This window comes from Bufo gargarizans, chromosome 2 (assembly GCF_014858855.1).
Source record: "Bufo gargarizans isolate SCDJY-AF-19 chromosome 2, ASM1485885v1, whole genome shotgun sequence".
Classification (NCBI taxonomy): Eukaryota; Metazoa; Chordata; class Amphibia; order Anura; family Bufonidae; genus Bufo; species Bufo gargarizans.
Genome location: NC_058081.1, coordinates 674037311 through 674063804, shown reverse-complemented (window position 1 = coordinate 674063804; position 26494 = coordinate 674037311). Strand labels below are relative to the sequence as shown.

The 26494-nt window shown below is 45.7% G+C and overlaps 1 protein-coding gene across 1 annotated transcript in view; it reads right to left on the bottom strand.

Annotated features, from left to right (window-relative positions):
• Positions 1-26494, bottom strand: part of LOC122926280 (5-hydroxytryptamine receptor 3A-like) — a 36715-nt gene that overhangs the window by 1480 nt on the left and 8741 nt on the right. The window contains exons 4-6 of the mRNA XM_044277654.1: positions 26114-26283; positions 23708-23865; positions 21517-21727 (exon numbers count right to left, since the gene is read on the bottom strand). Of these exons, the coding sequence (XP_044133589.1) occupies positions 21517-21727; positions 23708-23865; positions 26114-26283 (539 nt within the window). The remainder of the gene's footprint in view (positions 1-21516; positions 21728-23707; positions 23866-26113; positions 26284-26494) is intronic.

The window sequence follows — 26494 nt, the reverse complement described above, 5'->3', positions numbered from 1 at the left end:
GTTCAATGGTGAAAGCTTATTTTGCCATTTCAGTAAGTACCAATGGTGTACCATACATGGAGGCAGACCATGCAAAAGCTATGGGACATGGGTTGAGGGGCAGGGGGACCAATAAATTACTTCTCCTATTTCCAACATGGATTAACTTCACTTTCCACAGCCACCGTTAGGAGGTTGTTTACAGCTTCTATTGATATACATGGTAACTGTATAGATTTCTATGCACTGAGCTCCCCCTACTGGTGCCAATTTTAAAATATTCTGTGTAATGTATGTATGGCAGTTCTCTGGTGTAGATGAAGTGAGGAATATGGTGTTCAGAATGAGCACTGTGATTATAAAGGACCTGTTCCACTTTTGCTGCCAAAGAAATCAAATAAAATGGGTGAGGCGATTTTTTAAAATTAAACATTTCTTCCACAAGGCAGTTTAGCTTTGACCTCCATGTTGTTGAAGATTGTATTATGTACATACACTGGGAAACTGGGACGATACTATTTTTTGCTACGGAACCCTATGGGATCTGTGTACGCCCCTGGTAAGTACCATAGACTTAAAGGGAACCTGTCACGTTGAAATTGTATCTGAGCTGAAGGTAACATATTTTAGAGCAGGAGGAGCTGAGCAGATTGGTATATAGTTTTATGGGAAGAGATTAGTAAAACAAAATTTACTCATTTATGCCCATGCTCATTCTGGGCTTTGAAGTCCTGGAGGCGGTCCTATCAGTGATTGACAGCCATCTCTGTATACACAACCAAAAGGGAAGGCTGGCAATCACTGATAGGATCGCCTTCTTGACTTCAAAGGCAATAACCTGCAGGATTTAAAATTAAGGAAATACAGATTTTACTGAATCTTTTACCACAAACCTTTTTATTAATCTGCTCTGCTCCTCCTGCTCTATAACATGTCTGCAAATTAATTCACATTTTCATGGTGACGGTTTGCCTTTAAATAGAGAGAACCGTGCAACCATGTTCTCACCTCTAATATACCAACCTATCAGACATTTATGAAATATCTGGTGGATATGCCTTCTGTGTGTAAGATGGTGAACACTTATTTAAGAAAATGTGTTGATAACATACGGGAACATAAAACTATCTTAAATTCTCTGGTCTAAAAGAAAATGCCCTGGAACTTCTGCAGATGTTTTCTTTGCATTAGTCAAGTGACATTATTCTCTAACCATTAGCATCATGAGCCACACATTTATGGCCTGCTGTTATTTGATAGTGCCAGCATAGTGATGATGTGCGCAGGGTCAGGGAGTGGCAAAGCAGCGAGGGAGGGGCTGGTCATAGAAAAGAGTGGAGCTTGGGTGCGACAAGAGCAATGATTAGAGATGAGTGAATCGAAGCTGACAAAGTGGAATTTGTTCCGAATTTCAGGAAAAATTTGATTCGCAACAAATGCGAATTTTTTTGCGCTTTGTGGTAACTAATCATTTTATTCCTAAAATGGCAGCTACACGTGTGAGGACTGAGGACATAGGGCAAGGAACTCTGGAAAGGCGGGATCATCCAGATTGACATTCATGCATGCAGCCAATCAGCAGCCTGCCAGCACTGTGATGTCACAGCCCTATAAATACTGCGCCCATCTTGGATTCAGACATTTTCCAGCATTCAGAGTGCAGGGACAGACGTGAGAAGGTGCTAGGGACAGCGATTGAAAAAACCTTATTGTGGAAAAAAAAAGACAGAAAAAACTATTTATAAGTGCAGGGGAAGGATAGGGAGGAATCATTTCACAGCATCTGAGTGCAGGCAGAGATGTCACAAGGCGCTAGGGACAGTGATTGGAAAGTGATTTGCAAGTGCAGGGAAAGATTATTTGGGGATCCAAATAGCCATTAGACATTCCAGCTATTTGTTGTTGGGGTGCAAGTGCTATGTTGAAAAGCCTTTAGTGGCTTATATCTGTGGAAAAACAAAAATATATACGAACTTCACTGCTGCAGGTTTTTCTTCTAAAAGCATATAGGGGCGTATTTAATAAAAAAAATAAAAATATATACACACTACACTGTTGCAGTGATTTTTGTTGATAGCGCATAGGGGCGTATTTCAGTCCTACAAGAAAAATATATACGCACTTCACTGTTTACGTTATTTCTGGTGAAAGCGTATAGTGGCGTATTTCAGTAAAAAAAGAAAAATATATACACACTGCACTGTTGCAGATCTTTCTGGTGAAAGCGTATAGGGGCGTATTTCAGTTAAAAAAGAAAAATATATACGCACTGCACTGTTGCAGGTCTTTCTGGTGAAAGCGCATAGGGGCATAGTTCAGTCCTACAAGAAAAATATATACACACTTCACTGATAAAGTTTTTTCCAGTTAAAGCGTATAGGGGCGTATTTCATAAAAATATATATATATTTATACGCACTGCACTGTTGCAGTGATTTCTGTTGAAAGCATATAGGGGCGTATTTCAGTCCTACAAAAAATGTAATATGCACTTCACAGTTTTTTTCCAGTGAAAGCATATAGGGGCGTATTTCAGTTAAAAAAGAAAAATATATACGCACTGCACTGTTGCAGGTCTTTCTGGTGAAAGCGCATAGGGGCATATTGGCGGTGTAGCAGTGTCTTGTGAAGCCGCTGGAGGAGGTGAACGTGGCCATATGTAGAATCCACCACCTAAGCCGAAGGGAGCTGTCCCTCCCATCGTCTGTTGTTCATGATGCTCCTGCTCCCCCTACTCCTCGTCACTCATTCTGTCAGCAATCGTTCACCAAAGCAATTGCCAAGAGACAGCAGTATGCGTGCACGCATCCAACGACGCAGAAGCTGAATGTACTCCTATCCAAGTTGCTAGTGCTGCAGTCCCTCCCTTTCCAAGTGGTGGACTCTGCTCCTTTCAGAGAACTGATAGCTTGTGCCGAGCCGAGGTGGAGAGTCCCAAGCCGTCATTTCTTTGCCAAAAAGGCAGTACCAGCCCTGCACAAATATGTAGAACAGAAGGTGGGCCAGTCCTTGAGCATGTCGGTGTCTGCCAAAGTGAACGGCAGTGCCGACGTGTGGAGCTGTAACTACGGTCAGGGACAGTACATGTCCTTTACGGCCCACTGGGTAAATGTGGTTCCTGCACAGCCACACCAGCAACTTGTCCAGATCAAGCCACTTCCGCCTCCACATTCTCACGCCGTTGATCTTGCAACAATGTCCGCCTCTGCCTTCTCTTCCTCCACCGTGTCCACAGCCTCCACTGCAGGGACAAGGTACAGTGCCCCTCCAGCATACCACATGTCACTCTGTTCTGCATCTGGTTTGCCTTAACGAACGGAGTCACACAGGGGAGGAACTGCTCCGTGTGATTAATCAAGAAATTGAATCCTGGCTGTATCCGCGACAACTAAAAATCATAACCATGGTGACCAACAACGGGAAGAACATGGTGTCGACACTGCGTCAAGGAAGGCTGAGCCATGCGCCCTGCATGGCACACGTGTTTAATCTGGTTGTCAAACGGTTCCTGAAGTCTTCCACCCATCTGCAAGACATACAAAAAAAATCCAGGAAACTTTTCATGCACTTCAGCCACTTGTACACCGCAAAGCACACCCTCCATGAACTGCAGCGTCAGAACAGCATCCCCCAACATAGGCTGACATGCGACGTTTCCACCCGTTGGAATTCCACCCTCCATATGTTGGATCGACTATATGAACAGAGAAAGGCCATCAACGATTTATTGATGATCCAAGCGGATAGGAGTACTCCCCTGTGTAACTTCGATGTCAGCCAGTGGCAGCTCATGTGTGACACCTGCCGTTTCCTCAGGCCCTTTGAGGACACCACGTTATTTGTCAGTCACCAGAACTACGGGATGAACTACGTCATTCCACTGCTTCATGTCCTGGAACAGATGCTGGTAACTATGGCTGGGCAGGGCACTGGAGACAAGGCACCTAGATCTCACGGCCACATGAGCCCTGTGGGAGTTGAACTGGAGGAGAAGGAGGATGATGACATTAATGCACAAGCAATGTGTAGTGAAATGGGTGGTTTTTATACTCAGGTGACAGGAGAGGAGGAGCTACAGGGCGATAAGGAAGACGAGATAGAGGACCCAGACACACCATGGCAGTATGCAGTGGAGATGGAGGCAAGGAGTCCCTCCAAGTCACTTGCACAAATGGCCCGATGCATGCTCACTTGCTTGCGTAGAGGAGGGGTGGGGAGGCAGGAGCAGTACCAGCTCCATCAGCAGCAGCCTGAGTCTACAGTCGCTAATGAGTAGCTTTCTTCACCCGCATAGTGAAGAAACTACTCACCAGAAGCAGCAGGTAGACCTGGAGTAGGCGGCATACTGCCACCCCACATTGAGGATCCGCTGGACTACTGGGAACCCAAACTGGATTTGTGGCCGCAACTAGCCGAGTTTGCTCTGAAAAAGCTGTCCTGCCTGGCCAGTAGTGGCATCAGAGCAGGTGTTTAGTGCAGCGGGGGCCATAGTTAACCCGAGGAGAACTCACCTGTCCACCCAAAATGTAATGAGACGGACCTTTGTCAAGATGAAGCAGGCGTGGATCAGCCAGGCTTTCCACCCACCAATTCCAGATGCATCAGACTAGATCATCCATGGTGCCACACCAACACTTTGACAAAAGAGACTGGTTTCTTCTGGCTACCTGCCTCAGCCACTACTTTGATGCTGCCACCCACCTGATGCCACACATCTGATGCCAAGTGCTCCTTCTCTCACTCACCTTCGTCAGCAGGTACTGGTAATGCCACCCACCTCCCCACTCTGTCACTGGGTCACTTTGTGGTCTCCTGATGCAACTGCTATTGCCATCTCCACACTATGTCACCTTGACACTCTGTGGTATCCTGATGCTGCTGCTGCCTTATCCACACTATATCACCTTGCCACTCTGTGGCTTCCTCCTGATGCTGCTGCTGCTGCTGCCACCTCCAGACTCTGTCATTGTGCCACTCTGTGTCTTCCTCATGCTGCTGCCACCTCCAGACTCTGTCATTGTGCCACTCTGTGGCCTATTCATGATGCTGCCACCTCCACACTGTCATTGTGCCACTCTGTGGCTTCCTCATGCTGCTTCCACCTCCAGACTCAGTCATTGTTCCACTCTATGGCTTCCTAATGATGCTGCTCCTGCCACCTCCAAACTCTGTCATTGTGCCACTCTGTGGACTACTCATGCTGCTGCCACCTCCAGACTCTGTCATTGCGCCATTCTGTGGCTTCTTCATGCTGCTGCCACCTCCAGACTCGGTCATTGTGCCACTCTGTGGCTTCCTTCTGATGCTGCTGCTGCCACCTCCAGACTCTGTCATTGTGCCACTCTGTGGCTTCCTCATGCTGAGGTCACCTCCAGGCTCTGTCATTGTGCCACTCTGTGGCTTCCTAATGCTGCTGCTGCCACCTCCACACTCTGTCGTTGTGCCATTCTGTGGCTTCCTCATGCTGCTTCAACCTCCAGACTCTGTCATTGTGCCACTCTGTGGCTTCCTAATGATGCTGCTGCCACCTCCAGACTCTGTTAATGTGCCACTCTGTGGCCCACTCATGCTGCTGCCACCTCCACACTCTATCATTGTGCCATTCTGTGGTTTCCTCATGCTGCTGCCATCTCCAGACTTGGTCATTGTGCCATTCTGTCGCTTCCTCATGCTGCTGCCACCTCCAGACTCAGTCATTGTGCCACTCTGAGGCTTCCTAATGATGCTGCTGCTGCCACCTCCAAACTCAAGTCATTGTGCCACTCTGTGGACTACTCATGCTGCTGCCACCTCCAGACTCTGTCATTGTGCCATTCTGTGGCTTCTTCATGCTGCTGCCACCTCCAGACTCTGTTAATGTGCCACTCTGTGGCCCACTCATGCTGCTGCCACCTCCACACTCTATCATTGTGCCATTCTGTGGCTTCCTCATGCTGCTGCCATCTCCAGACTTGGTCATTGTGCCATTCTGTCGCTTCCTCATGCTGCTGCCACCTCCAGACTCAGTCATTGTGCCACTCTGAGGCTTCCTAATGATGCTGCTGCTGCCACCTCCAAACTCAAGTCATTGTGCCACTCTGTGGATTCCTCATGCTGCTGCCCCTCCAGACTCGGTCATTGTGCATCTCTGTGGTTTCCTCCTGATGCTGCTGCTGCTGCCACCTACAGACTCTGTCATTGTGCCACTCTATGGCTTCCTACTGATGCTGCTGATGCCACCTCCAGACTCTGTCATTGTGCCACACTGTGGCTTCCTCATGCTGCTGCCACCCCCAGGCTCTGTCAGTGTGCCACTCTGTGGCCTACTCATTCTGCTGCCATCTTAACACTCTGTCATTGGGCCATTCTGTGGCTTCCTCGTGTTGCTGCCACCTCCACACTTGTTCATAGTGCCATTCTGTTGCTTCCTAATGATGCTGCTTCTGCCACCTTCATACTCTGTCATTGTGCCACTCTGTGGTAGAGTTGAGCGAACACCTGGATGTTCGGGTTCGAGAAGTTCGGCCGAACATCCCGGAAATGTTCGGGTTCGGGATCCGAACCCGATCCGAACTTCGTCCCGAACCCGAACCCCATTGAAGTCAATGGGGACCCGAACTTTTCGGCACTAAAAAGGCTGTAAAACAGCCCAGGAAAGAGCTAGAGGGCTGCAAAAGGCAGCAACATGTAGGTAAATCCCCTGCAAACAAATGTGGATAGGGAAATTAATTAAAATAAAAATTAAATAAATAAAAATTAACCAAAATCAATTGGAGAGAGGTTCCATAGCAGAGAATCTGGCTTCCCGTCACCCACCACTGGAACAGTCCATTCTCAGATATTTAGGCCCCGGCACCCAGGCAGAGGAGAGAGGTCCCGTAACAGAGAATCTGTCTTCATGTCAGCAGAGAATTAGTCTGCATGTCATAGCAGAGAATGAGGCTTCACGTCAGCCACCACTGCAACAGTCCATTGGCATATATTTAGGCCCAGCACCCAGGCAGAGGAGGGAGGTCCCGTAACAGAGAATCTGTCTTCATGTCAGCAGAGAATTAGTCTGCATGTCATAGCAGAGAATGAGGCTTCACGTCAGCCACCACTGCAACAGTCCATTGGCATATATTTAGGCCCAGCACACACACAGGCAGAGGAGAGAGGTCCCGTAACAGAGAATCTGGCTTCATGTCAGCAGAGAATCAGTCTGCATGTCATAGCAGAGAATGAGGCTTCACGTCAGCCACCACTGCAACAGTCCATTGGCATATATTTAGGCCCAGCACACACACAGGCAGAGGAGAGAGGTCCCGTAACAGAGAATCTGGCTTCATGTCAGCAGAGAATCAGTCTGCATGTCATAGCAGAGAATGAGGCTTCACGTCACCCACCACTGCAACAGTCCATTGGCATATATTTAGGCCTAGCACACAGGCAGAGCAGAGAGGTCCCGTAACAGACAATCTGGCTTCATGTCAGCAGAGAATCAGTCTGCATGTCATAGCAGAGAATCAGGCTTCACGTCACCCACCACTGCAACAGTCCATTGGCATATATTTAGGCCTAGCACACAGGCAGAGCAGAGAGGTCCCGTAACAGACAATCTGGCTTCATGTCAGCAGAGAATCAGTCTGCATGTCATAGCAGAGAATGAGGCTTCACGTCACCCACCACTGCAACAGTCCATTGGCATATATTTAGGCCTAGCACACAGGCAGAGCAGAGAGGTCCCGTAACAGACAATCTGGCTTCATGTCAGCAGAGAATCAGTCTGCATGTCATAGCAGAGAATCAGGCTTCACGTCACCCACCACTGCAACAGTCCATTGGCATATATTTAGGCCTAGCACACAGGCAGAGCAGAGAGGTCCCGTAACAGACAATCTGGCTTCATGACAGCAGAGAATTAGTCTGCATGTCATAGCAGAGAATGAGGCTTCACGTCAGCCACCACTGCAACAGTCCATTGGCATATATTTAGGCCCAGCACCCAGGCAGAGGAGAGAGGTCCCGTAACAGACAATCTGGCTTCATGTCAGCAGAGAATTAGTCTGCATGTCATAGCAGAGAATCAGGCTTCACGTCAGCCACCACTGCAACAGTCCATTGTCATAAATTTAGGCCCAGCACCCAGGCAGAGGAGAGAGGTCCCGTAACAGACAATCTGGCTTCATGTCAGCAGAGAATTAGTCTGCATGTCATAGCAGAGAATGAGGCTTCACGTCAGCCACCACTGCAACAGTCCATTGGCATATATTTAGGCCTAGCACACAGGCAGAGCAGAGAGGTCCCGTAACAGACAATCTGGCTTCATGACAGCAGAGAATCAGTCTGCATGTCATAGCAGAGAATCAGGCTTCACGTCAGCCACCACTGCAACAGTCCATTGTCATAAATTTAGGCCCAGCACCCAGGCAGAGGAGAGAGGTCCCGTAACAGAGAATCTGGCTTCATGTCAGCAGAGAATCAGTCTTCATATCATAGCAGAGAATCAGGCTTCACGTCACCCACCACTGTAAGAGTCAATTTTCATAAATTTAGGCCCAGAACCCAGGCAGAGGAGAAAGGTCCCGTAACAGACAATCTGGCTTCATGTCAGCAGAGAATCAGTCTTCATATCATAGCCTAGAATCAGGCTTCACGTCACCCACCACTGTAAGAGTCAATTTTCATAAATTTAGGCCCAGAACCCAGGCAGAGGAGAAAGGTCCCGTAACAGACAATCTGGCTTCATGTCAGCAGAGAATCAGTCTTCATATCATAGCAGAGAATCAGGCTTCACGTCACCCACCACTGCAACAGTCAATTGTCATAAATTTAGGCCCAGCACCCAGGCAGAGGAGAGAGCTCCCGTAACAGAGGATCTGGCTTCATGTCAGCAGAGAATCAGTCTGCATGTCATAGCAGAGAATGAGGCTTCACGTCACCCACCACTGCAACAGTCCATTGGCATATATTTAGGCCTAGCACACAGGCAGAGCAGAGAGGTCCCGTAACAGACAATCTGGCTTCATGTCAGCAGAGAATCAGTCTGCATGTCATAGCAGAGAATGAGGCTTCACGTCACCCACCACTGCAACAGTCCATTGGCATATATTTAGGCCTAGCACACAGGCAGAGCAGAGAGGTCCCGTAACAGACAATCTGGCTTCATGACAGCAGAGAATCAGTCTGCATGTCATAGCAGAGAATGAGGCTTCACGTCACCCACCACTGCAACAGTCCATTGGCATATATTTAGGCCTAGCACACAGGCAGAGCAGAGAGGTCCCGTAACAGACAATCTGGCTTCATGTCAGCAGAGAATCAGTCTGCATGTCATAGCAGAGAATGAGGCTTCACGTCACCCACCACTGCAACAGTCCATTGGCATATATTTAGGCCTAGCACACAGGCAGAGCAGAGAGGTCCCGTAACAGACAATCTGGCTTCATGACAGCAGAGAATCAGTCTGCATGTCATAGCAGAGAATGAGGCTTCACGTCACCCACCACTGCAACAGTCCATTGGCATATATTTAGGCCTAGCACACAGGCAGAGCAGAGAGGTCCCGTAACAGACAATCTGGCTTCATGTCAGCAGAGAATCAGTCTGCATGTCATAGCAGAGAATGAGGCTTCACGTCACCCACCACTGCAACAGTCCATTGGCATATATTTAGGCCTAGCACACAGGCAGAGCAGAGAGGTCCCGTAACAGACAATCTGGCTTCATGACAGCAGAGAATCAGTCTGCATGTCATAGCAGAGAATGAGGCTTCACGTCACCCACCACTGCAACAGTCCATTGGCATATATTTAGGCCTAGCACACAGGCAGAGCAGAGAGGTCCCGTAACAGACAATCTGGCTTCATGACAGCAGAGAATCAGTCTGCATGTCATAGCAGAGAATGAGGCTTCACGTCACCCACCACTGCAACAGTCCATTGGCATATATTTAGGCCTAGCACACAGGCAGAGCAGAGAGGTCCCGTAACAGACAATCTGGCTTCATGTCAGCAGAGAATCAGTCTGCATGTCATAGCAGAGAATGAGGCTTCACGTCACCCACCACTGCAACAGTCCATTGGCATATATTTAGGCCTAGCACACAGGCAGAGCAGAGAGGTCCCGTAACAGACGATCTGGCTTCATGTCAGCAGAGAATCAGTCTGCATGTCATAGCAGAGAATCAGGCTTCACGTCAGCCACCACTGCAACAGTCCATGGTCATAAATTTAGGCCCAGCACCCAGGCAGAGGAGAGAGGTCCCGTAACAGACAATCTGGCTTCATGTCAGCAGAGAATTAGTCTGCATGTCATAGCAGAGAATCAGGCTTCATGTCAGCCACCACTGCAACAGTCCATTGGCATATATTTAGGCCTAGCACACAGGCAGAGGAGAGGTTCATTCAACTTTGGGTAGCATCGCAATATAATGGTAAAATGAAAATAAAAATAGGATTGAATGAGGAAGTGCCCTGGAGTCCAATAATATATGGTTATGGGGAGGTAGTTAATGTCTAATCTGGACAAGGGACGGACAGGTCCTGTGGGATCCATGCCTGGTTCATTTTTATGAACGTCAGCTTGTCCACATTGGCTGTAGACAGGCGGCTGCGTTTGTCTGTAATGACGCCCCCTGCCGTGCTGAATACACGTTCAGACAAAACGCTGGCTGCCGGGCAGGCCAGCACCTCCAAGGCATAAAAGGCTAGCTCTGGCCACGTGGACAATTTAGAGACCCAGAAGTTGAATGGGGCCGAACCATCAGTCAGTACGTGGAGGGGTGTGCACACGTACTGTTCCACCATGTTAGTGAAATGTTGCCTCCTGCTAACACGTTGCGTATCAGGTGGTGGTGCAGTTAGCTGTGGCGTGTTGACAAAAGTTTTCCACATCTCTGCCATGCTAACCCTGCCCTCAGAGGAGCTGGCCGTGACACAGCTGCCTTGGCGACCTCTTGCTCCTCCTCTGCCTTGGCCTTGGGCTTCCACTTGTTCCCCTGTGACATTTGGGAATGCTCTCAGTAGCGCGTCTACCAACGTGCGCTTGTACTCGCGCATCTTCCTATCACGCTCCAGTGCAGGAAGTAAGGTGGGCACATTGTCTTTGTAGCGTGGATCCAGCAGGGTGGCAACCCAGTAGTCCGCACAGGTTAAAATGTGGGCAACTCTGCTGTCGTTGCGCAGGCACTGCAGCATGTAGTCGCTCATGTGTGCCAGGCTGCCCAGGGGTAAGGACAAGCTGTCCTCTGTGGGAGGCGTATCGTCATCGTCCTGCCTTTCCCCCCAGCCACGCACCAGTGATGGACCCGAGCTGCGTTGGGTGCCACCCCGCTGTGACCATGCTTCATCCTCATCCTCCTCCACCTCCTCCTCATCCTCGTCCTCCTCGTCCTCCAGTAGTGGGCCCTGGCTGGCCACATTTGTACCTGGCCTCTGCTGTTGCAAAAAACCTCCCTCTGAGTCACTTCGAAGAGACTGGCCTGAAAGTGCTAAAAATGACCCCTCTTCCTCATCCTCCTCCTCCTCCTCCTGGGCCACCTCCTGTTCCATCATCGCCCTAAGTGTTTTCTCAAGGAGACATAGAAGTGGTATTGTAACGCTGATAACGGTGTCATCGCCACTGGCCATGTTGGTGGAGTACTCGAAACAGCGCAACAGGGCACACAGGTCTCGCATGGAGGCCCAGTCATTGGTGGTGAAGTGGTGCTGTTCTGTAGTGCGACTGACCCGTGCGTGCTGCAGCTGAAACTCCACTATGGCCTGCTGCTGCTCGCACAGTCTGTCCAGCATGTGCAAGGTGGAGTTCCACCTGGTGGGCACGTCGCATATGAGGCGGTGAGCGGGAAGGCCGAAGTTACGCTGTAGCGCAGACAGGCGAGCAGCGGCAGGATGTGAACGCCGGAAGCGCGAACAGACGGCCCGCACTTTATGCAGCAGCTCTGACATGTCGGGGTAGTTGTGAATGAACTTCTGCACCACCAAATTCAGCACATGCGCCAAGCAAGGGATGTGCGTCAAATTGGCTAGTCCCAGAGCTGCAACGAGATTTCGCCCATTATCACACACCACCAGGCCGGGCTTGAGGCTCACCGGCAGCAACCACTCGTCGGTCTGTTGTTCAATACCCCGCCACAACTCCTGTGCGGTGTGGGGCCTGTCCCCCAAACATATGAGTTTCAGAATGGCCTGCTGACGTTTACCCCGGGCTGTGCTGAAGTTGGTGGTGAAGGTGTGTGGCTGACTGGATGAGCAGGTGGAAGAAGAGGAGGAGGAAGCCGAGAAGGAGGAGGTGGCAACAGGAGGCAAAGAATGTTGCCCTGCGATCCTTGGCGGCGGCAGGACGTGCGCCAAACAGCTCTCCGCCTGGGGCCCAGCTGCCACTACATTTACCCAGTGTGCAGTTAGGGAGATATAGCGTCCCTGGCCGTGCTTACTGGTCCACGTATCTGTGGTTAGGTGGACCTTGCTACAGATGGCGTTGCGCAGTGCACACTTGATTTTATCGGATACTTGGTTGTGCAGGGAAGGCACGGCTCTCTTGGAGAAGTAGTGCCGGCTGGGAACAACATACTGTGGGACAGCAAGCGACATGAGCTGTTTGAAGCTGTCTGTGTCCACCAGCCTAAATGACAGCATTTCATAGGCCAGTAGTTTAGAAATGCTGGCATTCAGGGCCAGGGATCGAGGGTGGCTAGGTGGGAATTTACGCTTTCTATCAAATGTTTGTGAGATGGAGAGCTGAACGCTGGCGTGTGACATGGTTGAGACGCTTGGTGACGGAGGTGGTGGTGGTGGTGTTGGTGGTACATCCCCTGTTTGCTGGGCGGCAGGTGCCAACGTTCCTCCAGAGGCGGAGGAAGAGGCCGAGGCGGCAGCAGCAGAATAGGCCGAGGCGGCAGCAGCAGAAGAGGTAGCAGGGGGAGCCTGAGTGACTTCCTTGGTTTTAAGGTGTTTACTCCACTGCAGTTCATGCTTTGCATGCAGGTGCCTGGTCATGCAGGTTGTGCTCAGGTTCAGAACGTTAATGCCTCGCTTCAGGCTCTGATGGCACAGCGTGCAAACCACTCGGGTCTTGTCGTCAGCACATTGTTTGAAGAAGTGCCATGCCAGGGAACTCCTTGAAGCTGCCTTTGGGGTGCTCGGTCCCAGATGGCGGCGGTCAGTAGCAGGCGGAGTCTCTTGGCGGCGGGTGTTCTGCTTTTGCCCACTGCTCCCTCTTTTGCTACGCTGTTGGCTCGGTCTCACCACTGCCTCTTCCTCCGAACTGTGAAAGTCAGTGGCACGACCTTCATTCCATGTGGGGTCTAGGACCTCATCGTCCCCTGCATCGTCTTCCACCCAGTCTTGATCCCTGACCTCCTGTTCAGTCTGCACACTGCAGAAAGACGCAGCAGTTGGCACCTGTGTTTCGTCATCATCAGAGACATGCTGAGGTGGTATTCCCATGTCCTCATCATCAGGAAACATAAGTGGTTGTGCGTCAGTGCATTCTATGTCTTTCACCGCTGGGGAAGGGCTAGGTGGATGCCCTTGGGAAACCCTGCCAGCGGAGTCTTCAAACAGCATAAGAGACTGCTGCATAACTTGAGGCTGAGACAGTTTCCCTGGTATGCATGGGGGTGATGTGACAGACTGATGGGGTTGGTTTTCAGGCGCCATCTGTGCGCTTTCTGCAGAAGACTGGGTGGGAGATAATGTGAACGTGCTGGATCCACTGTCGGCCACCCAATTGACTAATGCCTGTACCTGCTCAGGCCTTACCATCCTTAGAACGGCATTGGGCCCCACCATATATCGCTGTAAATTCTGGCGGCTACTGGGACCTGAGGTAGTTGGTACACTAGGACGTGTGGATGTGGCAGAACGGCCACGTCCTCTCCCAGCACCAGAGGGTCCACTAACACCACCACGACCATGTCCACGTCCGCGTCCCTTACTAGATGTTTTTCTCATTGTTATGGTTCACCACAACAACAAATATATTATTTGGCCCAATGTATTGTATTCAAAATCAGCGGGATATAAATTTGAGGCCTAGTATTTAGGCGCTGGGTGACCGGTATGGATTTAGTGACAGAATTAGACTTGGAAATGCACAGAAGCGTGTGTGTGAAGTTATTCTGAATGACCCTATGTGCACCTTCAATATTATATACCCTTTTAGGGATAGATTTCAAATAGCTCTGATATAGCAGAAACCACTAAATTATGAAATTGCTAAATTGGGAATTGTACTTCAACCCAGAACAAAAAATGTGCTTTGACGGACACTAAATATCTTGCCCAGCAACAACAGTACAGCGGTGGGTAACGAGAGATTTAGAGGGATTTAAATTTGAGGCCTAGTATTTAGGCGCTGGGTCACCGGTATGGATTTAGTGACAGAATTAGACTTGGAAATGCACAGAAGCGTGTGTGTGAAGTTATTCTGAATGACCCTATGTGCACCTTCAATATTATATACCCTTTTAGGGATAGATTTCAAATAGCTCTGATATAGCAGAAACCACTAAATTATGAAATTGCTAAATTGGGAATTGTACTTCAACCCAGAACAAAAAATGTGCTTTGACGGACACTAAATATCTTGCCCAGCAACAACAGTACAGCGGTGGGTAACGAGAGATTTAGAGGGATTTAAATTTGAGGCCTAGTATTTAGGCGCTGGGTCACCGGTATGGATTTAGTGACAGAATTAGACTTGGAAATGCACAGAAGCGTGTGTGTGAAGTTATTCTGAATGACCCTATGTGCACCTTCAATATTATATACCCTTTTAGGGATAGATTTCAAATAGCTCTGATATAGCAGAAACCACTAAATTATGAAATTGCTAAATTGGGAATTGTACTTCAACCCAGAACAAAAAATGTGCTTTGACGGACACTAAATATCTTGCCCAGCAACAACAGTACAGCGGTGGGTAACGAGAGATTTAGAGGGATTTAAATTTGAGGCCTAGTATTTAGGCGCTGGGTCACCGGTATGGATTTAGTGACAGAATTAGACTTGGAAATGCACAGAAGCGTGTGTGTGAAGTTATTCTGAATGACCCTATGTGCACCTTCAATATTATATACCCTTTTAGGGATAGATTTCAAATAGCTCTGATATAGCAGAAACCACTAAATTATGAAATTGCTAAATTGGGAATTGTACTTCAACCCAGAACAAAAAATGTGCTTTGACGGACACTAAATATCTTGCCCAGCAACAACAGTACAGCGGTGGGTAACGAGAGATTTAGAGGGATTTAAATTTGAGGCCTAGTATTTAGGCGCTGGGTCACCGGTATGGATTTAGTGACAGAATTAGACTTGGAAATGCACAGAAGCGTGTGTGTGAAGTTATTCTGAATGACCCTATGTGCACCTTCAATATTATATACCCTTTTAGGGATAGATTTCAAATAGCTCTGATATAGCAGAAACCACTAAATTATGAAATTGCTAAATTGGGAATTGTACTTCAACCCAGAACAAAAAATGTGCTTTGACGGACACTAAATATCTTGCCCAGCAACAACAGTACACCGGTGGGTAACGAGAGATTTAGAGGGAATTAAATTTGAGGCCTAGTATTTAGGCGCTGGGTCACCGGTATGGATTTAGTGACAGAATTAGACTTGGAAATACACAGTAGCGGGTGTGTGTGAAGTTATTCTGAATGACCCTATGTGCACCTTCAATATTATATACCCTTTTAGGGATAGATTTCAAATAGCTCTGATATAGCAGAAACCACTAAATTATGAAATTGCTAAATTGGGAATTGTACTTCAACCCAGAACAAAAAATGTGCTTTGACGGACACTAAATATCTTGCCCAGCAACAACAGTACAGCGGTGGGTAACGAGAGATTTAGAGGGAATTAAATTTGAGGCCTAGTATTTAGGCGCTGGGTCACCGGTATGGATTTAGTGACAGAATTAGACTTGGAAATGCACAGAAGCGTGTGTGTGAAGTTATTCTGAATGACCCTATGTGCACCTTCAATATTATATACCCTTTTAGGGATAGATTTCAAATAGCTCTGATATAGCAGAAACCACTAAATTATGAAATTGCTAAATTGGGAATTGTACTTCAACCCAGAACAAAAAATGTGCTTTGACGGACACTAAATATCTTGCCCAGCAACAACAGTACAGCGGTGGGTAACGAGAGATTTAGAGGGATTTAAATTTGAGGCCTAGTATTTAGGCGCTGGGTCACCGGTATGGATTTAGTGACAGAATTAGACTTGGAAATGCACAGAAGCGTGTGTGTGAAGTTATTCTGAATGACCCTATGTGCACCTTCAATATTATATACCCTTTTAGGGATAGATTTCAAATAGCTCTGATATAGCAGAAACCACTAAATTATGAAATTGCTAAATTGGGAATTGTACTTCAACCCAGAACAAAAAATGTGCTTTGACGGACACTAAATATCTTGCCCAGCAACAACAGTACAGTGGTGGGTAACGAGAGATTTAGAGGGATTTAAATTTGAGGCCTAGTATTTAGGCGCTGGGTCACCGGTATGGATTTAGTGACAGAATTAGACTTGGAAATGCACAGAAGCGTGTGTGTGAAGTTATTCTGAATGACCCTATGTGCACCTTCAATATTATATACCCTTTTAGGGATAGATTTCAAATAGCTCTGATATAGCAGAAACCACTAAATTATGAAATTGCTAAATTGGGAATTGTACTTCAACCCAGAACAAAAAATGTGCTTTGACGGACACTAAATATCTTGCCCAGCAACAACAGTACAGTGGTGGGTAACGAGAGATTTAGAGGGATTTAAATTTGAGGCCTAGTATTTAGGCGCTGGGTCACCGGTATGGATTTAGTGACAGAATTAGACTTGGAAATGCACAGAAGCGTGTGTGTGAAGTTATTCTGAATGACCCTATGTGCACCTTCAATATTATATACCCTTTTAGGGATAGATTTCAAATAGCTCTGATATAGCAGAAACCACTAAATTATGAAATTGCTAAATTGGGAATTGTACTTCAACCCAGAACAAAAAATGTGCTTTGACGGACACTAAATATCTTGCCCAGCAACAACAGTACACCGGTGGGTAACGAGAGATTTAGAGGGAATTAAATTTGAGGCCTAGTATTTAGGCGCTGGGTCACCGGTATGGATTTAGTGACAGAATTAGACTTGGAAATACACAGTAGCGGGTGTGTGTGAAGTTATTCTGAATGACCCTATGTGCACCTTCAATATTATATACCCTTTTAGGGATAGATTTCAAATAGCTCTGATATAGCAGAAACCACTAAATTATGAAATTGCTAAATTGGGAATTGTACTTCAACCCAGAACAAAAAATGTGCTTTGACGGACACTAAATATCTTGCCCAGCAACAACAGTACAGCGGTGGGTAACGAGAGATTTAGAGGGAATTAAATTTGAGGCCTAGTATTTAGGCGCTGGGTCACCGGTATGGATTTAGTGACAGAATTAGACTTGGAAATACACAGTAGCGGGTGTGTGTGAAGTTATTCTGAATGACCCTATGTGCACCTTCAATATTATATACCCTTTTTGGGATAGATTTCAAATAGCTCTGATATAGCAGGAACCACTAAATTATGAAATTGCTAAATTGGGAATTGTACTTCAACCCAGAACAAAAAATGTGCTTTGACGGGCACTAAATAACTTTCCCAGCTACAACAGGACAACGGTAACGAGAGATTTAGAGGGATTTAAATTTGAGGCCTAGTATTTAGGCGCTGGGTGACAGGTATGGGTTTAGTGACAGAATTAGACTTGGAAATACACAGTAGCGGGTGTGTGTGAAGTTATTCTGAATGACCCTATGTGCACCTTCAATATTATATACCCTTTTTGGGATAGATTTCAAATAGCTCTGATATAGCAGAAACCACTAAATTATGAAATTGCTAAATTGGGAATTGTACTTCAACCCAGAACAAAAAATGTGCTTTGACGGACACTAAATATCTTGCCCAGCAACAACAGTACAGCGGTGGGTAACGAGAGATTTAGAGGGAATTAAATTTGAGGCCTAGTATTTAGGCGCTGGGTCACCGGTATGGATTTAGTGACAGAATTAGACTTGGAAATACACAGTAGCGGGTGTGTGTGAAGTTACTCTGAATGACCCTATGTGCACCTTCAATATTATATACCCTTTTTGGGATAGATTTCAAAGAGCTCTGATATAGCAGGAACCACTAAATTATGAAATTGCTAAATTGAGAATTGTATTTCAACCCAGAACAAGAAATGTGCTTGAACGGACACTAAATAACTCGCCCAGCTACAGCACTAGGGACAGATTTAGCTGGATATAAATTTGAGGCCTAGTATTTAGGCGCTGGGTGACCGGTATGGATTTAGTGACAGAATTAGACTGGGATATGGCCAAAAAATGAACAGACTATTGCTGGTTAAATGCACTTGGTGTGACAGCTTCACCCTGATGTAGGCTTTAGCCAAATAACAACCACACCATTGAGGGTTAAATGCACTTGGTGACAGGCGCAGCTTGCCCCTGATTTTGTATATGGCCAAAAAATGAACAGACTATTGCTGGTTAAATGCACTTGGTGTGACAGCTTCACCCTGATGTAGGCTTTAGCCAAATAACAACCACACCATTGAGGGTTAAATGCACTTGGTGACAGGCGCAGCTTGCCCCTGATTTTGTATATGGCCAAAAAATGAACAGACTATTGCTGGTTAAATGCACTTGGTGTGACAGCTTCACCCTGATGTAGGCTTTAGCCAAAAAACAACCACACCATTGAGGGTTAAATGCACTTGGTGACAGGCGCAGCTTGCCCCTGATTTTGTATATGGCCAAAAAATGAACAGACTATTGCTGGTTAAATGCACTTGGTGTGACAGCTTCACCCTGATGTAGGCTTTAGCCAAAAAACAACCACACCATTGAGGGTTAAATGCACTTGGTCGCAGCTTGTGCTGGCGCACCACAAGACACAAAATGGCCGCCGATCACCCCAGAAAAATGAGACTGACAAACGGTCTGTGCAGCCTAAAAACAGTGAGCAATTGAGGATCAGCAGCTCAATGATCCACAGCTGCAGATCGATCAGTTAATCAAGTCCTTTGGAGGAGTTAATCTGCCTAATCTCGCCCTACTGTCGCAGCCGCAACCTCTCCCTACGCTAATCAGAGCAGAGTGACGGGCGGCGCTATGTGACTCCAGCTTAAATAGAGGCTGGGTCACATGGTGCTCTGGCCAATCACAGCCATGCCAATAGTAGGCATGGCTGTGATGGCCTCTTGGGGCAAGTAGTATGACGCTTGTTGATTGGCTGCTTTGCAGCCTTTCAAAAAGCGCCAAGAAAGCGTCACAAAAGCGCCAAGAAAGCGACGAACACCGAACCCGGACTTTTACGAAAATGTCCGGGTTCGGGTCCGTGTCACGGACACCCCAAAATTCGGTACGAACCCGAACTATACAGTTCGAGTTCGCTCATCCCTACTCTGTGGCCTACTCATGCTGCTGCCACCTCCAGACTCTGCCATTGTGCTACTCTGTGTCTTCCTCATACTGCTGCCACCTCCAGACTTGGTCATTGTGCCACTCTGTGGCCTGCTCATGCTGCTGCCATCTCCAGACTCTGCCATTGTGCCACTCTGTGGCTTCCTCATACTGCTGCCACCTCCAGCCTCTGTCATTGTCCCACTCTGTGGCTTTCTACTGATGCTGCTTCTGCTGTCACCTCAAGACTCGGTCATTGTGCCACTCTGTGGCTTCCTCCTGATGCTGCTGCTGACACCTCCAGACTCTGTCATTGTGCCACTCTGTTGCTTCTTCATGCTGCTGCCACCTCCAGACTAGGTCATTGTGCCACTTTGTGGCCTACGTATGCTGCTGCCACCTCCAGACTCTGTCATTGTGCCACTCTGTGGCTTCCTCATACTGCTGCCAACTCCAGACTCGGTCATTGTGCCACTCGCTGCCTCTTCATACTACTTCCACCTCCAGACCCTGTCATTGGGCCACTCTGTGGTCTCCTCATGCTGCTTCCACCTCACCACTATGTCATAGGTCCACTCTGTGAACTTCTCGTGCTGTTCCCACCTTCATGACTGGTCCACTATTTTTGCTTTCGGCCTGGCTGACATCATCATCATTTATTTCACACTTCTTCTAAACTGTCAGAAGGAAGGAAAAATGAGACGCACAATGAATCCTGTCTGTGTAGCAGATTTAATGCCTGTATGGTCCCATCAGAATTTGTAGCCAAAAGTAGGAGTGGGTACAAAACACAGAAGACATGCAAATATTCCATTTATGTGTGATCTCTGTTTTAGATCCACTCCTGTTTTTTTTTGCCATTAGCAATACTGATGTATTATTGAGCAAATGCTGACCGAGTGAAGGAAGATGCTCCACAGACTAGATGCGTTTTTTGTGGATTATTGTTCTGACGGATCAGAGAATGGGGAAAATTAATCAGTGACACAAACTTACTGCTGACACCCTCTCCACTCTGTCTGGGGGGCTCTACTTGTATAAGCCTTTATTAGAAGAGGTCCTGTAGACATCTATGTGGAATCAGATGACGTTCTTCTGCTTCCTGTAAGGCTGAGTTGATACTTCAGTTATTTGGTCAGTTTTGGCCACGTGACTGCCCAAATAGGTGAAGTGTGCAGTGATTCTAAGAGCGACCCCCTTAAACACGTGTGTCATGTCATACTGACTCACAGTATTATTTCACTACCACAGCAGACTCCCTATGTGTGTTACTGCAAAGCACGGTGTTCTAAACTCCTATAAAGGCTCTCTGCAACCAGGAAATAGCAGTTTTTTAAGGTAATTCGCTGCAAATAAATTCGGATCAAACCAAATTTTTCTGAAAAATTCGGCAAACCGGCCAAATGGAATTTTTGAAAAATTCTCTCATCTCTAGCAATGATTACACATCGTTGCACCAAAGGCCTAATCTGCATATTAAGAAAAAGTATCATAACTCAGCAACGGAGCCTCAGATCAACAAAATAAAACAGAGTTTTAATCAGTTGAACCACAGCTATGTGTCTATGTAAACAGTTGGATATTGAGGTGGCTGGTGACAGATTCCCTTTAAGGGGTTAAAAAGTAAACAACACAATTCTCAATGTCTTTCTTATTGTCGCCTGAATTTATAAAACCTTATTCACGCGACCATTGCCAATTTTCCATCCGCAAAGAAATAGATCTGTGAAAAAGGGGTAGCACATGGATAGTCCATTCAGTTTTTTCTCACTCCCATCAATTGAATGGGTGAGTCTGATCATCCAAAATGGGCCAGAAAAGGGCATGCACTGAGCTTTTTAGGATTGGCCGTCCATGTAAAAAGGGATGTGTGAAAAGTTTTATTGACTCATATGGGTGTGTGCTGTTTGTTTTTAAAACAGATAGCACGTTGGACAGAAAAAAACGGTCATGTGAATAATCCAAAAGATATGATATATGAATGTTTTTTAGACATTTTATAAAAAAATTTGAGTTGGGAATTTCCACATGTGATCAAGGAGGCACACTCAAAACTGTGGGGTAAAAAAACATTAGATGTTGTCCGTACCTATTATTGGAGTTCCTCGGGATGAGGCAGGTAAGTTTTCTGAAACTATGATGAGGAAGACCGAGTAACCCAGAAGGAGGGTGATCTTGAAAGAAATCCTCTCTCCACTTTCTGGCGGGATGTAGAAACCAATAATATCCATAATTATGAGAAACACGCTGGGAATAATTAGATTCACAACATAAAAAGTTGGATTTCTTCTGAAGATGACCTATGTAAAGAGCAAATTAATTGTCTAAATAGGAAATGAGCAAACATACAAAAACCCTACGTTCTTGGTCTGTGAGAGCTCCATGGCATGTATGTCTTTAAGACAATGACCTGCCAATCATTATGTTACTATCGTACTCAGTATGCCAAATGCAGCTAGTGACCTACTGTATGTGCCCCAGGTGCTGGGAGTAATGGGGTGAGAGGGGGCACCAACGAGCCCGTATGGCTAGGCAAGTCCATGTAGATACAGGTATACAGTAGCAAAGTGATTCCTTACCTGGGTGTCACATGTACCAAATGTAAATGAATGCAAGAATAGCTATAAACCTAGGTTCTTTATTATAATAGGGCAACTTTGTGGTATTAGGAACTTTTATCCAGAGTTAGATTTCACTATAAAGAACAGAACTTTGGTCATTTTCATATGCTTTACTTGCATCAACCTTGCTGTAGAGATAATGTACTGCTGGATGTGTCTTATTCCCTCGTCTCACTTCTCCTCAGCTCCCACGGGCCTTTCCTTTTTAGCATTAACATCTCTGATGCCGTCCATGAAAATGAAATTAACTCCTCACTCACGGGCACCTACTGTTAGGTCCCAATCTGAACCACCAATCAGGTGTTAGACCTAGCACCTCTTTCTTCCTGTCTCCTCTGCTGGCTTCTGTATAGTGCCACAGCCAGATATAAGGACTCTCAAGAATGGACAGTTCCCAGAGAAAGCTTCTCCATCTTCATCTATAAGAGACCCACCAGTGCCAGGTACAGAACAGAGGCCGCCCTGGACTGTGGTCTCTGCCTATTCTTTACCCTTCAGCTATGAAGAAATTATCAGTCAGTATTGTATAAGTCAGTATTGTAATATTTACTCTTCTATAGGACTACTCCACCCTACCTCCAAGTAAAGAACCATAATGTTCAACAATATTCAGTATCAACAGTATCAACAAATACATCAATATATCAATATTCATTAAGTAAAATGACTGCAGAGTGTTTTTTTTATAGATGACCCTTTTACATGCCCCAGGTGCTGGGAGTAGTGGGATGAGAGGGGGCACTGACAAGCCCATCTGCCTAGGCAAGTCTGTGTAGATACATTTATACAGTAATAAAGTGAATCTTTACCTGGGTGTCACATGTGCCTTATGGTTACCAACCATCCAGAAATTTCTGGACAGTCCGTAAAAATAGGCAACTTTTTTCCTGTGTCAGTAAAAAAAAAAAAGAATGTTTTCTTGATGTTTTTGAGGCTGGTGGTACTTGATTAGAATATTACAGTGCTAATTATATTTTTATAACTCACAGTAAATGCTGGTAATGAGTGATGATCAGTATATTGAGCTATTCACTTGCATTACTTATAATTTTTTATCATTCATTATAGTTTTACATGTTCACAAAAAATATTGGCTGTCCATACATTTGGGACAAGTTGTCCAGAAAAAAAGAAAAATTCTGGTTGGCAACCCTGATGTGCCCTGGATGTCAGGAGGGTGCCAACAAGCCATTTCTACCTTAGAAAGGGCATTTAGATGCTGGGCTAAGGCAGCATAGCTATCACTATGCTTTGTGATGTTTCTATGTCAACCACTATAATATTTATATTTTTTGGGGGGGGAAACAAAATGCCTAAAAATAGAAAGTATTTAGGGCGGCTAAGGGTATGTCATCACTGAGTCGTCTCAACAAGGTTTTGGTGTGGGTTCCGCATCTGAAAGCACTTTTAAATTATCTCCATTGATATCAATGGAAAAAACACTATAATTAAGACGTTAATCTACCCCCCCTGGCGGTTTTAAAAGTCGTAGCATTAAAATAAAGAAGTCACATGTTCATTCTTGGTTCGGAGTCCATGCCAAATCCACATTTAAACTTCCCAATGAAATGGATTTCCCATTACGAAAACTCCTTGTGAACATACCCTAAGGATTTAGCACAGTATAGATTAAATAAGAAGCCTTTAAAGTGAACTCACGTAGACTACTAGCAAACCAAATTTTTTCCCTTTATCATCCGCTTCTACGTAACTGGCATCGATACCGAGCAGTATCCATTCTCCTTCACTGTAAAACTTCTTCAGATCCTTCTTCATTTCCTCTAATGTCCTCCATAACGACACATTAATATGTTCAACTAAAACACACATATGTATCTTATTGAATTGCAATACTTAATATTGTGACTTTTGTGTTTAATACGACATAGTAAAGAACAGTGTGACATGTCATGTCTTACAACAGGGTGAAAAAGAGACTAAAAAAATTGGGGGGGGACAAAAAAAAAATGAAAGAAAAAAAAAAGCGCAATTGGTATCGTGACTATCGTTGCATCCAAAAACAATCCCAATGCCAGAATTGCCATTTATTGGCCTAGCATAAAGGGATAAAATTATCAAAAATGTAACCAAAAAATTGTACCAACCAAAACTCTATTTCACCTTGTAAAAAAAAAAGTCTCACACCGCCATGAGGAAAAAAATAAGAAAAAGTGATGGGTGTTAAAAAAAATGGGGAGGCAAAGATATATTATGTTAAATATATTTAAATATATTTTAGTAAAATATATAAAAACTATAAAAATTTGGTCTAGCTGCAATCATAATGACTTTAAGAATAATGTTATGACATTTTTACCATATAATTAAGACCTTTAAAAAACTCAATGGCAGAATTACAATTTTGTTTCCACTTTCCACTTTCCAAATAATTTTTCTATAGTTTCACTATACATTATATGGAACATTAAATGGTGCCATTAAATTAAATGCACCTTGTCCCACAAAAAACGAACCCTCATATGGTTATGTGGATGGAAAGATATTAAAGTTATGGCTCTTGAAAAGCATTAAAGGGATTGTCTCATCATTGACAATGGGGGCATATCTCTAGGACCTGCACCTATATCGAGAACGGAGCCCGCAAGGTGGTGGCTGGACCGGTGTCCTCCAGCCACCACCTTGTGGGGCTCCGTTCTCGATCGTGGACAATGGGGGCATATCACTAGGATATGCCCCCATTGTCTTATAGGTGCCGGTCCCCGCTGGGACCTGCACCTATATCGAGAATGGAGCCCCGCAAGGTGGTTGCTGGAGGACTCCGGTCAAGCAACCACCAAGCCGGCTCCCCAGAGAAGTGAAAGGGAGCGTACCGCGCATGCGCTGCACCCACTCCCATTCATTTCTATGGGGCCAACGGAAATAGCCGAGCCAGCTGCTCAGTACGCCCTCTTCACTTTCGGGGCTCTGTTCTCCATATAGGTGCGGGTCCCTGCGGTGGTACCCGGGCCTATAAGACAATGGGGGCATATCATAGCGATATGCCCCCATTGTCCATGATGAGACAACCCCGTTAAGGAAAAATTAAAATGTCACTGCCAAAAAGTTACCTGGTCCTAAAAGGATTAAGGGATATTCCAGTTTCACAAAATAAATCCTGAAGGCAAAAAAAGGCCACATGCTTAAGGGGTTAAATATTTTTAATCTGTCTTGGCTGGTTAAATAATTACCTATAATTTAATTATATTAAATGTTCTAAAATTCTGTGTTGATTATTTTAATAATATAGAATTATCGGTTTTTGGAGCTCCATTTTACTAATACAGTACTCTGAATGACCCTGCTTTTTATTACACTGCTACAGATTTAGGGCCTTTTTACATGGCCCAATACACTGGGCTGTGATCGAGGATTAACCGATCACTGCCAATTTGTTACCTGTATTTAAATGCAGCAGTCATCTGTTCTCTATGGGTATGAACAATCTCGACTATGATCATTCATTCCCGCAAAGTTTCACTGTTTTTTGGTAGCACATCACTGTTAACACAGGATGATATGCTGCCGACAAACAATGATTTTCTTGTACCTCATAAATGATGGATCACCTGACAAACTAGTGTTTTGCTTGTTTTTTGGGCAGCACGCTTACACGAGCCAGTTACCAGGAATGAGCAATTGTATTTACATTTGTTCCCGATAACTGGCTCAATCTCACCATGAGATAAATTCATGTCCAGTGGTGACTACTTTTCTAATTAATTCTGTGTTGTAATAATTGGCTCACAGGGTCCCTTGTTTGGTTGGGCCCCTAAGTGCAGGAATACTTATACAGCCTGCGGCCTCGTGCACACAGCCGATCCGTATTCTATGGGGCCGCAAAAGATGCGGACAGCACACCATGTGCTGTCCGCATCCACACGTCTATTTTGCGAAACCACAAAAAAAATAGACATTTTATGGACAAGGATAGGACATTTCTAAAGAAATTGGCAGCTAGCACTTGGCCGGGATCAATGTTTTGCGGATCTGTGATTTGCGAACTGCATAACACTTACAGTTGTGTTAGCCCTGATAGTGGCCCTGAAGGAATATAATATTACTTACCTGTATGAAGGTGGCTTTGAAAGGTCACCGTACAGTTGTGTTGATCAAAAGGGAAGTAGTAAACGTAGAACCTACACATTGATGTCATTTTCAATGATTTTTGGTAGTTTACTAGTCCTGTGTGTGTAATGTAGAGAAAATTCTGAGATGGGGTTATTCCTGACTCCACACTGTGGGAAAAGATGAGTCATTATTAGTATGACTTTCATTATAAATTTACCCAAAAATTATACTGAACATGTGGCTGTACTGGACTGCAATTTACATTTTCCCATGGATTGGGCTGATTATTGTGTAACAAGCATAGTCTACATAGCATGAAAATATGTAGGATACTGCCACAGCACAATCGGGATGCAGTCATGTATTGTAAGAGCATTT